The 16,166-nt window shown below is 40.9% G+C and overlaps 1 protein-coding gene across 5 annotated transcripts in view; it reads right to left on the bottom strand.

Moving 5' to 3' along the window:
• Positions 1 to 16,166, bottom strand: part of DIP2C (disco interacting protein 2 homolog C) — a 391,979-nt gene that overhangs the window by 158,092 nt on the left and 217,721 nt on the right. For all 5 annotated transcript variants that reach the window (XM_064371797.1, XM_064371795.1, XM_064371793.1 and 2 more), the window contains one exon: positions 8,264 to 8,389. In XM_064371797.1, the coding sequence (XP_064227867.1) occupies positions 8,264 to 8,389 (126 nt within the window). The remainder of the gene's footprint in view (positions 1 to 8,263; positions 8,390 to 16,166) is intronic.

Raw genomic sequence — 16,166 nt, forward strand, 5'->3', positions numbered from 1 at the left:
CCTCAGGTGATCTGCCTGCCTCAGTCTCCCAAAGTACTGGGATTATGGACATGAGCCATGGTTTTTACTTTCAATTTCTGCTTGTTCATTGCTGGTAAACAGGAAATTCACTGAACTTTTGTACATTAAACTCATATCCTGCAATACTGGTATAATCACTTATTAGTTCGAGGTTTTTCTGGTTTATTTTTGTTTTGTTTTTGATAAATTCTTTTGGATCCTCTACATCGGCAAGCATGCCATCTATGAACAAAGTTTTATTTCTCTTCCCAATGAATATATATTTTATTTTTTTTCTTGTCATAACTGCATTAGCTAGGACTTCTAGTACAATGTTGAACAAAAGTAATGAGAGGAGACATCCTTGTTTTTTCTGATCCCCTTTCCAGATCTTAGTGGGAAAGATTCTAGTTTCTCACAATTGAATATGATGTTAACAGAAGGTTTTTAGTAGATATTCTTTATCGAGTTGAGGAAGCTCACCTCTGTTCCTAGTTTGCTGAAAGTTTTTAAGAGTGTTTGATTTTGTCAAATGTGTTTTTTCTTTAGCCTGTTAAAGTGATGAATTACATAATTAGTTTTCGAATGTTAAACCAGCATTGGATACGTGAAACAAATTCCACTTGGTTTTGCTGCACAATCCAGTGTTGGATTTAATTTGCTAACATTTTGAAGGTTATTGCATCTACATTCACGAGAGATGTTGCTCTATAGTTTTCTTGTAATATTTTGTTCTAGTTTTGGTATTAAAACGATGCGGGCTCTGGAGAATGAGTTAAAAAGTATTCCCCAGCTTCTCTGTTCTGAAAGAGATTGTAGAGAATTGGGTATAATTTCTTCTCAGACGTTTGATAGAATTCATCAGTGAACCTCTGGGACTGGCACTCTCTGTTTTGAAAGGTTATTAACTACTGATTCAGTTGAACAGATATAGGCCTATACAGATTGTTTCTTCCTGTTCAAATTCTGGCAGATTCTGTCTTTAAAGAAATCGGTCCATTTCATCCAAGTTATCAAATTTGTGGCCATAGAGTTGTTAATAAAATTCCTCTATTATCCTTGTAATGTCCATGGGATCTGTAGTGATGTCCCTTATTTCATTTCTCAATTGGTAATTTATATCCTCTATTTCTTTCTTATTCTTGTTAGAGGCTTATAAATTCTCTCTCAAAGAACCAGCTTTTGGTTTCATTGACTTTCTCTACTGATTTTCTGTTTTCAATGTATTGATTTCTGCTGTTTCATTATTTGTCTCCTGCTTAATTAACTTGCTGTTCTTTTTCTAGTTTTCTAATGTAAAAGCTTACTGATTTTAGATCTTTTTTAACATATGCATTTAAAGCTATAAATTTCCCTCTAAACATTACTTTCATTGCATCTCACAAATTTTAAAAAGTTTTTTCATTTACTTCAAAATTTTAAAGAAATCATATTTCTTCCTTGAGCAAGATTTTATAAGTATATTGCTTAATCTCCTAATATATTTTCCAGTCATCTGTTACTGATTTCTACTTTATTGTGGTTAAGAACATTGTTGTTTGATTCCTATTCTTTTGAATTTGTTAAGGTCTGTTTTGTGGACCAAAACATGGTATATTTTGGTGAATGTTCTGTATTTTGTTGTTGGAGAAAACAGTCTATAAATGTCAATTATATACAGTTGACTGAAGATGTTAATTTCAATTTTGTCCTTACTGATTTTCTGGCTACTGAACTGGTCCATTTCTGACAAAAGGGGGTTAAAATTTCCAACAATAATAGTGGGTTAATTATTTCTCCTTGAAGTTTATCAGTTTTTGCTTTGGCATTTTGATGCTTTGCTAGGCAGAAACACATTTAAGGATTATTGTATCTTCTTGGAAAATTGACCCCTTTATTATTATGGAATTGTCATCTCTGGTAACTTCTCTTGATATAAAGTCTACTCCATCTCAAATTAACATTACCACTTTGGTTTTTTTGAATTAATGTTGGCCGGGTGCAGTGGCTCATGTCTGTAATCCCAGCACTTTGGGAGGCTGAAGTGGGCGGATCACCTGAGGTCAGGAGTTCGAGATCAACCTGGCCAACATGGTGAAATTTCATCTCTACAAAAATACAAAAAAAAAAAAAAAAAAAAAAAATAGCTGGGCATGACAACAGCTTCCTGTAATTCCAGCTACTCGGGAGGCTGAGGTAGGAAAATCAGTTGAACCTGGGAGGCAGAGGTTGCAGCGAGCCAAGACTGCACCATTGCACTCCAGCCTGTGCAAAAAGCAAGACTCTGTCTCAAAAAAAAAAAAAAAAAATTAGTGTTAACATTTTTATATTTTTCCATCCCTTTACTGTTGATCTATATATGTCTTTATATTTAAAGTGGATTTCTTATAGACAATATACAGTTGGGTGTACTCGGACTACTGACTTTGAAAGTGAGTAATGATACACAGTTGGATTAACATCTACAGTGTTTGTTACTATTTTCTATTTGTTGCCCTTGTTCTTTTTGTCTTTCACTTTGATTTTTTTCTTGCAATTTTAATTGAGCATCTTCTATGATTTATTTTCTTTCCTTTCTTAGCATATCAGTTCCTTTTAAGTGGCTTCCTTGGAATTTGCAATATAAAGTTATAAGTAACCCAAGTCCACTTTCAAACAACACTGTACTGCTTTCTGGATAATGCAAGCACCTTACAATAACAAAATAATTCCTAATTGCTCTCTCCCATCCCTTGTATTACTGCTGTCATTCATTTCACTTATATTTAAGTATGTGTATATGATACATACATAAGCATATATAACCAAATATACTGTCACTATTATGAATGAACTGATATGTCAGATCTATTAAGAAAAATGAAAGTTTTTTTTCTACTTTCACTGTTCCTTTGACATTTTTTTTTTTTTTAACAGACAAGGTCTTGCTCTGTTGCCCAGGCTGGAGTGCAGCAGCATCATTATAGCTCACTGTAGCCTTGAACAGGATCCTAGGCTCAAGTGACCCTCCTGTCTCAGCCTCTCAAAGTAGCTGGGACTACAGGTATGAGCCACCGTGTTTGGCTAATTTTTTTTTAAGAGACAGAGTCTTACTACGTTGTCCAGGCTGGTCTCAAATAACTGGCCTCCCACAATTCTCCCACCTTGGCCTCTCAGAGTGTTATGGTGACAGTCCCTGCACACAGCCTGCGCTCTTCCTTTCTTTATGCAGAGCTGAGTTACTGACCTCTACTATTTTCTCTCTAAAGAACTTTGAACATTTTTTGCAAGGCAGGTCTACGGGCAACAAATTTTCTCAATTTTTGCCTGGGAAAGTCTACTTTTCCTTCACTTTTAAAAGATAATTTCACAGGGTACAGACTTCTAGGTTGATGAGATTTTTTTCCTCTCAATACTTTAAATATTTCACTCCACTCTTCTTGCCTTGATGGTTTTTGAGGAGAAGTTGAAAATAATTCTTATCTTTCATCTTCTATAGGGAAGGTGATTATTACTCTGGCTTCTTTGGTTTTTTTAATCTTTGATTTGTCATAGTTTGAAAATTATATGCCCAAGTATAGTTTATTTTTGTTTTGTTTTCATCATTGTTGTTTTTACATTTTTCCTGCTTGGTGTTTGAGTTTCCTGAATCTATGGTTTGCTGTCTGGCATTAATCTGAGAAAATTCAGCCATTATTGTTACAAATACTTCTTCTGTTCCTCTTTCTTCTCCTTGTATCACCGTTACGCATATTTTACACCTTCTGTAGTTGTCCCATAGTGCTTGGATACTCTCTAGTTAGTCTCTAGTTAACTAGCTTCTCTGGAAGGCAGATCGAGTGAAGGGTATTCCTGCATATTTAAAAATGATTCATTTTCTCCTTCCCCTGTAGTAAGTATGAGAGGATTTTTCTCTGATATTTACTTCAAGGACCTGGTTGAGCTTCTGATGGTACAACTCACAAAAGCACGGGTCCACGTGCATAAGCCTCCTGGGGGGTTTAACTCTCAGGCTTGGCCACACCTCACTGCAGCAAGTTGTCAATTACAGTTAAGATATTTCAAACCCAGCGCAGTTTCCTTGGAGCATTCTGCTCCGGCGTATGGTGGTTCTCCGCTTTTTTTTACCTGTCCATCCAATCTGGGGACAGTGGCTTGCCTGCAACCTCACATCTTTTGCATGTTTAAGAAGAGTTGCTGATTTTTCAGTTTGCTCAGCTTTTTGCTTGTGAGGAAGAAGCAACGATTTCCAAGATTGCCAGGTACAGAACCTGAAACTCCCTATCTCCATCATAGTAAAAAGTATCTTCTTTTCCTCTGGCTCAAGTATTAAAATATTTTCTTTTAGTTCTTTGACACATTTTCATTTGATTGCCTGAATATTTATAATTATAGATTTAAAAACTATCTTCTGCTATATCAGATATTTAGACCAGTGCCTTTCAACAGAATTATGAGTCCTATATAGAACTTTAAACCTTCTTTGTAGCCTCATATATATAAATGTATAAACAGGTACAATTAATTTTACTAATATATTTTTAACTCAAAATGCTCATACTGTACTTTCAATAAGAAATAAAAATATTTTCTATTTTTCATATTAATTGATGTGTCTTTCACACTCACAGCGAATTCAATTCAGACCAGGTGCTCTTCCTGTGCTCAGCCGCCACACGTGATGAGTGGCGACAGATCTAGTGTGGTGGACACCATCTTGCACAGTGTGCGTGCACATTTTACTGCCTTTTTTCTTGACCACAGATTCTACCTCCTGTTTCTCTGTATATGCAGTGATTATTTGCTGAATATTACACATTGGAAAACATGTTGAGCATACTCAGGATCCCGTAACCTTCCTCTGAAGCTTTCAGCTCTTGTTTTAGCAGGCAGCGCAGGCACTGCTGGGTCATCGTGACCACGGGCAGGCTTCTATTGATTCGTTGCTAGTGTGGATCTGTGGAGAGCTCCAGTCCTGCACACACTCCATTCTCCACCTCCTGGACCTGGTAGGGTGGCCATGCATCACTCACACCTGAGCTCTCCGCGCATTGTCTGCAAGTGTTCTCCATGGAGAGAGCAAGTGCACTATGGGTTCATCTCATTCATTCTCCTGCTCTCGGGTTCTGGCTTACACAGTTGTGGTCCGCAGACTGAAAACAGCCATCTCATTTGTTTCATGCAGTTTTACAGTTGTTTGCAGCAGGTGTGTGATTTGGGTCCCTTTTATTTCATCATGGTTAGAAGCAGAAGTTTTGGTAAATTATTCTTGTATCTTCACGTGTGAAAACTAAAGGAACATTTCATCCATAGAATATTAGCATTGCAACAATCCTAATGAGATTTCCTCCAGAAACTATGATCCTAGTCAGCAACCAGTCATTTCACAGAGAGAAGATAAACTTCAAGAATATTCTCTGAAGAGCAATGAAAACTGAGGTAAGATCTAACTACTGTTACCAACAACCAAGAAAAATAGATCAGAGGAAATGCAGCTAAGATTTCATTGAAGTAAGCATGATAATAAACATGCAGACTACCACTAAGCATAAAATAGGCTGGGAGTAAAAAAATTTTTATGATATTGATTTATGATTGTACACAACTGCCCCATGTGATATTACTAGGATTCCTTATGAAAATTTACAAAATGTGTTTTATGGTTAACATAAAAATGCTAATCAAATAAATGTAAATATTTCACAAAAACATTTCAAATAATATTTTTATATTTTGCAAAGACATCTGCATAATGAGGTTTTTCATCACACATGACCCAATAACATTTCCCAGTGGCTGGATTCAATATGAGAAATAAGCATAAACACAAATAATTGCAATGCTTCTTCCATTTTAAACTCACTTCTCTTATATAAAGTGGTCAAGCAAAATACCTATTGCCTTAAATACTGGCTAGTGCCAAAAATTTGGTTTAAAATTTTTTAAAACTTTTAAGTCCATTTTGTTAGTTACAAAAAGAATACATATAAATAAAATTTTTACCATAGGTTTTGGCAAATTGTAACCATAAACAAACAGGATTAAGCATATTATTTTTTTTGAGACAGGGTCTTGCTCTGTTGTCCAGGCTGGAGTGCAGTGGCGCAACCATGGCTCACTGCAGCCTCAACCTTCCACATCAGCCTCCTGAGCAGCTGGAACTACAGGCACACACAACCATGCCTGACTGATTTCTGTATGGTCTGTAGAGATGGGGCTTTGAAATGTTGCCCAGGTTGGTCTCAAACACTGGGGCTCAAGCAATCTGCCTGCCTCGGCTTCCCAAAGCGCTGGGGTTAGAAGGGTGAGCCACCACACCCAGCCTAATCATTTTTAAACAGTCTCTAATTATTTATTATTATTTTCTAATTGAGATAGGGTCTCACTCTGTTGCCCAGGGTGAAGTGGAGTGGTGCTGCCTCAGCTCAATGCAAGCTCTGCCTACAGGGCTCAAGTGATTCTTCTACCTCAGCCTTCCAAGTAGCTGAGACTACAAGTGTCCACCACCATGTCCAGCTACTTTTTTGTACTTTTGGTGGAGAAAAAATATACAAAAGGCATTTTTGTTCATTTTGCCACATTGTCCAGGCTGGTCTCGAACTTCTGGGCTCAAGCCATTCACCTACCCTGGACTCCTAAAGTGCAGGCGTTACAGGCATTAGCCACCATCCCTAGTCCCTAATTATGTGCTGTGGCTTAATATTAAAATAAAGAAAGGGAGGAGCCCAAGGGAGCATGTTGGCAGAAAGAGCTCCCTTGCCAACAACCTTGCTAGCATGGCATTCACTTCCTTGCCTTCTGGCACTGTGTTCTTGAGATGATAAAACACAAAAACACCACAGGAACACCATGTCTCTACAAAAAATTAAAAATTAGCTGGGTGTGGTGCCATGCACCTGTGGTCCCAGCTGCTTGAGGGGCTGAAGTGGGAGGACCGCTTGAGCCCGGGTGGTCACAGCTGCAGTGAGCGACGAGCTGCGATCATGCTACTGAATTCCAACCTTGGCGATGGAGCAAGACCTTGTCTCAAAACAAACAAAAAATAGCGAAAACCCAAAATGGTGCACTCTTTAAGTTCTGTCCTATAAATCTCAGTACCTTCACTTGTAAAGGGACAAAAATGTGACTACTCAGGAGCTGTCTGGAATAATGTGGCATATCCTCGACCTCAGTTCTGATGTGAATCATGTCCTGCTGTCTCACTGCTTGCCAAGACCGAGCTAAACTTCAAAATATAAAAATACTCCCAAAAATGTTGTACTTTTTCAACTATTCACATTGTACCCTAACTTTCTCTTGTAGTGGAAAAAAAAAAAGGTGGCATTTAAAATGGCATGTAGCCTCAAAGTGGTGGCAGGCGATTTAGGTCCTTCGAGAAGACAAGCTTGCAACAATGACGTCAACAATGCTGGAATCAAAATCACAGAAACTAAACTCCAAATGAAGTGGGTTCAATCCGTGTTTCTAACAAGTATCTGGGTAACTGAACTTTCTGCTTCACTTTGGTTGTGAAGATCATGAGATGTAGTTTATAATTATTTGGGCAGAGTAAAATAGAGAATTTGGGTAGTTACGTAAAATTCAAGATTAAATAAAAGCAGTATTCTATAACAGAAATATAAATGTGCTATTACCTTGAGTAATTTAGATCAGGGGTTGGCAGGTCTGTGCACCCAATCTGGTCTGCTGTTCTTTTACATAAAGTTTTATTGGTACATAGCAATACCCACTTGCTATCACCTATGGCAGCTTTCATACTCCAAGGGCAGAGCTGAGTAATTGTAGAGACCTTACAGCCTACAGGAACTAAAATGCTATATGGCACCTTGGAAGCAAAGTTTATGACCTTGATTCAGGTAACTGCCTAAATTGTCCAAGTCGCCTGTTCTAAAACAATACAACAGTACAGCACACTTATATGAAGATTTGAGAACACATAGGTACCAGCCTAATCAGAAGAAAAGTCCAATTTCACCCAGAAGACCACATACTCTTCCCTTTTCCATACAAAGAATTAAATGAATAAAACCGTGTAAGATTTTACCAGTATGTATCGTATGAGTCTTGGTGAAAAGTTAAAAATGTGTATTTATACAGATAGATAATAACGTTAACTTTCCTTCCAAATTTAACTCATACTATTTTTGGACTTCTGGTTCACAAAATTTGCATCATTCCACCATTATTTTGGAAATGAAAACTCCTGATTGCTGGGCTTGTTGACAATATTAAGGTGCCTGAACATGGCAGGCACCTGAAGGTGGCGGGCACCTCAGGAGGCAGTGTTGGGGAACGTGTCCCTTACCTGGAGGGGTATAGGCATCCATGGAGGTCTGCACGACCAGGGACCTGCGTTTGGAAGGCATAGGCACCGCCATCTTCCGCTCTTTGTGTTTGGCCAGAGCCGCCTGGACAGCTTCTGTGTGGACATCTGAAACGGAGGGAGCTTAGTCACTCAGTGCTCAGCTGAGGTCCCAGAGGCCAAGCTGCCCCCTCTTCTGTTCCTGGAGCACAGTTCATCCACCTTCTGAAACTCACCAACACATGGGTAGGTGAGGAAAGAAAACTGGTGTTTACGATTCCAGTAAAGACATTAAAACTCATTCACAGACTTTTAATTACTAATTTTATCACTGAAGAATCCATATCTATAAGCAAACACTGGCTGTAAAGTACGCTGTGATTTTTCTTTTTAGGATGAATGGCCCTTGATCTTTGGAGATCTCTTTGTAGGTCACACATCTGAGCCACCAAATCCTTTCACCGTACTGCTGAGGGTTGTGTGCACGCCTCGCACCCTTACTCATGCAGCCATGGTCACAGCTCAGCTGGGCACCAGCCACGGGCCAGGACTGTGTTGGCTGTTGATATGGTTTGGCTGTGTCCCCACCCAAATCTCAACATGAACTGTATCTCCCAGAATCCCCACATGTTGTGGGAGGGACCTAGGGAGAGAGAACTGAAGCATGAGGGCCTTCTTTCCTGTGCTAGTATTGTGATAGTGAATAAGTTTCACAAGATCTCATAGGTTTATCAGGGGCTTCTGCTTTCACCTCTTCCTCGTTTTCTATTGCCGCCACAATGTAAGAAGTGCCTTTCACCTCCTGCCATGATTCTGAGGCCTCCCCAGCTATGTGGAACTATAAGTCCAATTAAACCTCTTTTTCTTCCCAGTGTGGGGTATGTCTTTATCAGCAGTGTAAAAACAGACTAACATGACCATTAACACGTTTTGTGGCTATTAACCCATTACATTAATTCCACACATTCACTGAGTGCCTCCTCTGTAAGGTAGTGCCCTAAGAGCTGGGGACAGTGCTGACAAGGTAGATGTGTCACCACATCTCACACAGGGCACTCCCTAATGGACAAGATGGGGTCCAGGTGACAGACGAAGCAGCGACTCCAAACTGTGAAGCCAGAGAAGACCCTCTTAACGCGAAATCAGAGTAACAGGAAGGAACCACACAGGCTACCAATACAAGAATCTTCAAGACACAGGCAAAAACCCGCTCAAAGGCCCTAAACTGTGAGAATGGTGTTGGCAGATAAAAACACCACCAACAAAAATGGTCAGTGTGACTGAAGATGGGTTGGGAGGAGAGGATCCCCAGGATGGGGCAGTCTTCTCTGAAGCTGTGAGGATAATCCGACTGAAAGGGAATCAGACATGTCTTTCCTGCTTAAACCCTCCACAGTGCTGCCTCAGACAGGACCCAGATCCTGCCGCGTCACGCACCCCAATAAGCCCATTACGGTTGTGGTCATCCTTTGTGTGTACTTTCTTCCTCCTAACTAGATCAAGAGCCTGGTTTTCTGACTAGTCTTTCTAATTCCCAGGTCAAAAACCAATACATGACTGACTTAGGTTCATGGCTGAAACTTGAAGGGCTCATCAATGAGGTGACACAGTCCATTCACTTCCCAGGAATCACTTTCAGTTTTGCATATTCTTTTTAAACTTTTTGGATGTAATTTCAAACACAGAAAATCTGAAGGACCAGCATAGAGAATTCCCATATAACTTTTACCCAGGTTCACCAACTGCTCCTGTCTTACACCACTGTTCTCCCTGTCTCTCCCCCATGCATTTGCTAAGTCAAATGAAAAAAAATTTCAGATACCATGCCCCTCTATACCTAAATGTTTTGATGTGTTCCTCAACACAAGGATATTCTCTCACATAAATTTCCCTCAAGGTCAGGAAATTTAACTGTCATATACTATAGCCCAATCCAAAGTTCACGTTCAAATGGTGTCAACTGTCTCCATAATTTTCTTACTTTGTCTTCCCATTTTATGATCCAAACCAGGATCATGAATTGCATTTATTTGTCATGTGATTTTTACCCTCCTTAAATCCAAGTTTCTTGGCTTTTGTGTTTCTTGAAATTGGAAATTTTAAAGAATACAGGCCACTTATTTTATAGCTTGTCTTTTATTCTGGTATCTTCGGGACTCAAGAGTGTGCATTTTAGCAGGGATACTGCAGAAGTCTGTCCTGTGTGACAATGTTAACATTGGTCACTCAGTGAAGGTGGCGCTTATTGAGTTCCTCCACAGTAAAGATGCTACTTCTCCCATTGCAATAAAGATTCGGGAGGAGAGACCCTGACGCTATGTGCATATTCTGTTTCTCATCAATGCTTCACTACTGGTTTTAGCATCCACTGATGATTGCCTGTCATTCCTTCTAAATCATTAGATCTACACTCACTTAAAAAATACTCATTTTATCTTTCATCATTCATTTACACATATCAACATGTACCCATGGAGTCTGACTTGGTGGGTTAAAATTCATAATTATAATGGTTTATTCTGGTGCTCAAACAGCTGCAGATTTGACACCAGATTCCCCAGTCCTGGGACCAGGAGGCCCAGCTCCTTCTAGTGAAAAATGGTGTCTGGAAGCTAAGACTGGGCACCAGGTGTGCTGCCACAGTGGGTCACTGCTGCCAGACAGTGCTGGCAGGCAAAACACACCACACATGTACACGCAAGTACACCCATACCATACCCATCCACAGGCACTTCTGTCACTGCTTATGTCTGTTGGGAGCCACCAGCTCATACTGGTACCTCCTCCTGCAACCCAATGCTGTATGATCCATTCCAGGCTTTGGCTTTTTCTCATTTCTACCTCTCTTGCCAAGAAAGAAACCTGGCTCCTGTTAGCCTCAATCTAGTCACTGATTTATTAAGCTTATTTGCTTAAGCCTGGAGATACAGAAATGCTTTTAGAATTGCTATCAATACCACTGTGAAAAATCTATCAAGTAGAGTTCAGTGTTCGCTTATAATTATTTTTTCATTGTTTTTGGAAGGGATGGAGTATAAAGTATACATAGTGAGAAGTTCAGATCTTAAGTACACTCGATGCATTTTGATAAATGGAAATCAACCTATTACCCCAATCAAGATAAATCTTTTGCCCCAAAGTTCCCACATGCCCCCTCCCAGTCAACCCTGGCCTTCAATAAACAGCCATGGTTCATTCACAATGAGTGTTCCTTGGCACTCTTCCGTCACCAGAGACTCGTGCAGATTCTGCATCACACGGACTCCACGCTATGGTGTTCCCTCTATAGGCAATTCAAGGCTCCTGGAACTCATCCCCACTGCCTGTTTCGGTTTTAGTATTTTGCACATTTTTTCTCATGGAAACTAGGACAATGTACGAGTATACCATAATTTGTTCATGTTTCTCCAGCTGAGAGAGATTTGTTTCCAGTTTTTGGCTGTGACAATTTACTCTTAAGATAATGTACATTCTTTTACATGGACACACATTTTCATTTCTCCTTGGTGAACGTCTAAAGTGTAACTGCTGGGCCATATGGTAAGTGTACACATTTTAAAAAAACTCCCAAACTGTTTGCTAAAGTGGCTGTAACATTTTGAGTCCCCATCAGTGTGAGGTCCAGCCTGTCACAGCTTCACCAGCACCTGCTACTGCACTTCGTTCCCACTCCTGTGAAGCGGAACCTTGTGGGTTTAAGTTGTACTTACCTGACGACCCCTGGCGGGCACTTTTCACAGGCCCATGGGGATGTGTATACCATCTCTTATGAAGACTCTATCTAGTCACTTGTAGATTCCCTAAAATGTTCTCAATAAGCCCCTGTGTCTTCTGTAAATCAAGTGTCTCACCCCTTCCAAGTCTTCGTGCCTCTGAGTTCTCCTGACTCACTTCACTGACAAGGACCCCAGTAAGTGCCACATGGACTAGAGCCATGGAAAATGGCTGTGTTCCGGTACCCACCTGTGTGCCGAGCAGCCCGGCTGCCACCACCGAGGAGGCAGTCAGCTCTCATTTTTCAGGAATGGCCTTTATCAAACAGAGACATTTCCCTTCTGTTCCTGATTTAATAGGAAATCCGTATAAGGACTACTAAATGTCATCAGATGTTTTTCAGCATCTACTGAGATGAGGAAATGGGTGTATCTCCTTCATTTTTTGTTAATTATATCGATTTTTGAATGATGAGCTAAGTGTGCAATGCAAAACCATAGCACATCATGGGAACAAACTCCAATTGGTCGTGCTGTTCTTATCCCTTTTACATATTTCTGGGTCTGATTTAGTAATAATTTGTTAAAAGCTTTTGCAACTGTATTTCAGGAAAAGGGGAAGGTGTAAGATTTTGCCCTGCATGCAAGCTAACAAGGCAGCCAGCACCAGCCCAATGTGAGCCGGGACATTCCTGGGCCAGGAACAAAGGGCTTTTCACACACCGTGGCAGCAGGATCCATTCACCCCCGCAGACATGCAGCGACATCCTGGCCACTTAAAGGACTTTCAAGCTCATCTTATGTAAGAAAAGTCAACTTCTTCACCTTCCTGTACAAAGGCAAGATGCTATTTAGGCAAAACAAAATTAACGATCATGTAAAGAAATGCTTACATTTTTCTCTTCTGAGAAAATTTGTTTTTAGCGACCATGGCTGTCAAAGCACGCACTTGTATATTATACATGACATTATCACCAAAGTCACAGTGCTTTCCTACTTTCAAATAATTTATCCAGAGTCCTGAAAGGTGAGTATTTTAAACAGAAAAGTGATATGTGGCTTTCCTCTGGCTAAGGAGTAAGCCGAACTTTGTGAAATATGTGATTTTTCTAATTAGAAAATCTGAAAACAAGACATCGTGAGATCCTGTTATCTCTAGGGAGCAGTGAAATGGGTGTTGGGAAACTGAGGGAGCTTTGGAATGGGAATCTCATGGCCTTAATGGGGAGTCCGGCAAATGGGAAAACAGGTGTTCTGATTTACGGACATTTCTGAAAGCTTCAAGTCCACTCTGTGCTGCATTCTGAATGACTTCTTCCTGTGATGTGGACCCGAAAGAAGAGAGGTCCCAGTTCAGCATTCGTCAGGGTCTGGCACCATGACTCACCTCTACAGGGTAAAGATGTTTATGTATACATTACAACGGTTCAACTGTATAAAAACTGATATGGATCAATTCCCTTATTTCTCACTTGGGCCACACTTTCTGATTCTGCAAGAACATATTGCTTGGCTAAAAGACATGATGTTGACATTGAAAAGCAAAAAGACACTATAAAAATGGTGCAGAGAGTTCTTCTCCAAGGCCACTGGGACACATACTCTGTTGATGACCAGCTGTCTACTAGCAGCAGCAAGAGACACAGCTCCACATGTGAGCAGCCACAGCACCCAGGGCTGTGACCCATATTAAGACCCCCAAAGGTGAGGACAGGCCTATCAACAGTCTTGGAAAGTACACTTCTTTTCCGGAATAGCTTCCCAAGAGAAAACAGAAACACTGATAACTGCAGGCATTTCTATGACTGGTCTGGAACAATGAAACCAGACACCTCCAACAAGGAACACATCTTGTTCCAACTGAGGCAAACAAAAAGACCAAGAAAACAGCACGAAAGACAGGTTAGTTCTATCACTTACACACCCGGATATGTACATGTATGTCTGTGCGTATATCTATGTATACGGCCGTATGTGTAGGTATAAAATATACTGTCCATGCCTCAATAATGGCATCCTCTAAATACAGCCTGCAAGTTCCTCAGGGCCAGGGTGGGAGCCTTGAAGCTCATCTCCAGCACCAGGCTGTGCTCCCCAGCTCCTGCCCATGGACGGTGACCAGTGAAGCAACAAATCCTCCTGGCCCTGTTCCTTCTACACCACATCAGGAACAGGGGTATACCCAGTGCAGAAAGCTCCCTGGAGCCCGAACAGATCATTCGATTCTAATTCAGATTGACCTCCTCCTCCTCTCTGCAGTACAGTCCTATAAACAAATTTTCAAAAAGCTACCAAACCACCACCTCAAACCTCATGCTTTGTCTACTTCGAAACAGGACATGGGACTGGCGTTTATATGGCCACCAGAGCACTCACAGCGTATTATCCTATTACCCCTCAATGCCCAAAATAATAATGTGGTCTCTCAGAGTCAAAACCACCACCACCACCACCACCACCACCCAGCCTTTCTTTATGGTGTAGCCTCTTTCTATACGGTCTTCCTTTTTGCCCCAAACTTGATATTCTTTTTACTTTCTCCTTATTTCCTGATTATAATTTGATCACTACAATTAAAGTGCTTGTGTTAAAAGCAGTTTTATTTAAAAAGAATTGAAAGAACTACATCAAAATTTTAAGAGTAGCCATTTCAGGATGACAAGATGACAATATTTTGCTTTGTGTTCTTTTTTTTTTTTTTTTTCTGAGACAGTCTCTCTCTGTCGCCAGGCTGGAGTGCAGTGGCGTGATCTTGGCTCACTGCAACCTCTGCCTTCTGGGTTCAAGCAATTCTCCTGCCTCAGCCTCCTGAATAGCTGGGATTACAGGCGTGTGTCACCATGCCCAGCTAATTTTTTTTATTTAGTAGAGACAGGGTTTCACCATGTTAGTCAGGCTGGTCTCAAACTCTTGACCTCGTGATCCACCCACCTCGGCCTCCCAAAAAGTGCTGGGATTACAGCCATAAGCCACCACACCTGGCCCATTCTTTTCAATGTTTGCAAAGTTTTTTGCTTTGAGTGTAATCACTTTTACAATCAGATAGAGTTATGTGAAGTGCTTGATTGAAGGAGGCCATGAAGCATGTACACACCGCTCTATTTCTAACATAAAGCAATTGTTCAGTAAAGGATGGAGAGGCAGGAAAGGTACATCTTAAAGCAATGCAAATCTATTTTTCATCAAAAGACATTTTAAAAAATGTTTGCACCATACACAAGTCTGCTAAATTTTGTTATAAAACAGAAAACAGTAACAGAACACTTTAATCCACAAGGAGATCAGCACACACCCACTTGGGGCCACTCCAGAACGAAGATGGAGAGTGGTTCACTCACAGCTGACCCACAGGACGGGTAACACGAGCAGGAGGAAAACGTAGGGACCACGCAACGTCAGACTGCTGACTGCACAGCAAAAGCGAGCAACACATAAGCCAGCGGAGCAACTACACTATTGTAAAAGGATGTCTATATGCTATGTTAACCGCAAATCAATGGCATGGTGACAATTCAAAGCATCTATAAACATCACCTTGAAGATTCCATCAGACTGTACACTGAACGATATTATGACAAATAACAATGACAGGATAGCCCCCCTCCCCAAATTGTGCTATGGGGTCTTCTCAGTGCAGACCCTTAGAGAACGGGTTAACCCCATCAAAACAAGGCGAAGATGTGGAAAAAGGACAACCTGCCTAGGTTCTTAAGCTTCTTAAGCCCGCGGTGTAATTACGGCTGAAAGCATTTCCTACAACATGGAATGAAGTGAGTTAGACTCTACCTCCATGTGCTAAGCTGTTGCTATGTTTAATAATCCCAGTGTGACTCAAACATCCAAACCAGAAAGGAATACCCGGCCACTAGCACCTGAAATAGTGATTGAATGGACTGCTCTTTGTGGAGAGACCTTTCACAACGTGACACTGAGAGGGGTCATGCGAGGCGACCTATGCCCCGGCCCCCCGGTTCCTCTCGCTGCTCCTCCTGGGTCCTTCGCACAGCCTGGTAGTCTGCCAGCACCCTCCTACAGAGAACACACCCCACGCAGCTACTGGAGAGGTCTTCTCCTAAGACATCCAGCTTAAAACGCCGCATGTCCACTACCAGTGGCCCAAATCTGCAGGTGAGGTGAGAGAAGAGGGAGAGATTTGACTACAGGGCATGGGGGTCAGGATGGACCCATCTCCC

The sequence above is a fragment of the Aotus nancymaae genome, unplaced genomic scaffold (genome assembly GCF_030222135.1).
Source record: "Aotus nancymaae isolate 86718 unplaced genomic scaffold, 86718_ANA_hifiasm-v0.15.2.pri h1tg000173l, whole genome shotgun sequence".
Classification (NCBI taxonomy): Eukaryota; Metazoa; Chordata; class Mammalia; order Primates; family Aotidae; genus Aotus; species Aotus nancymaae.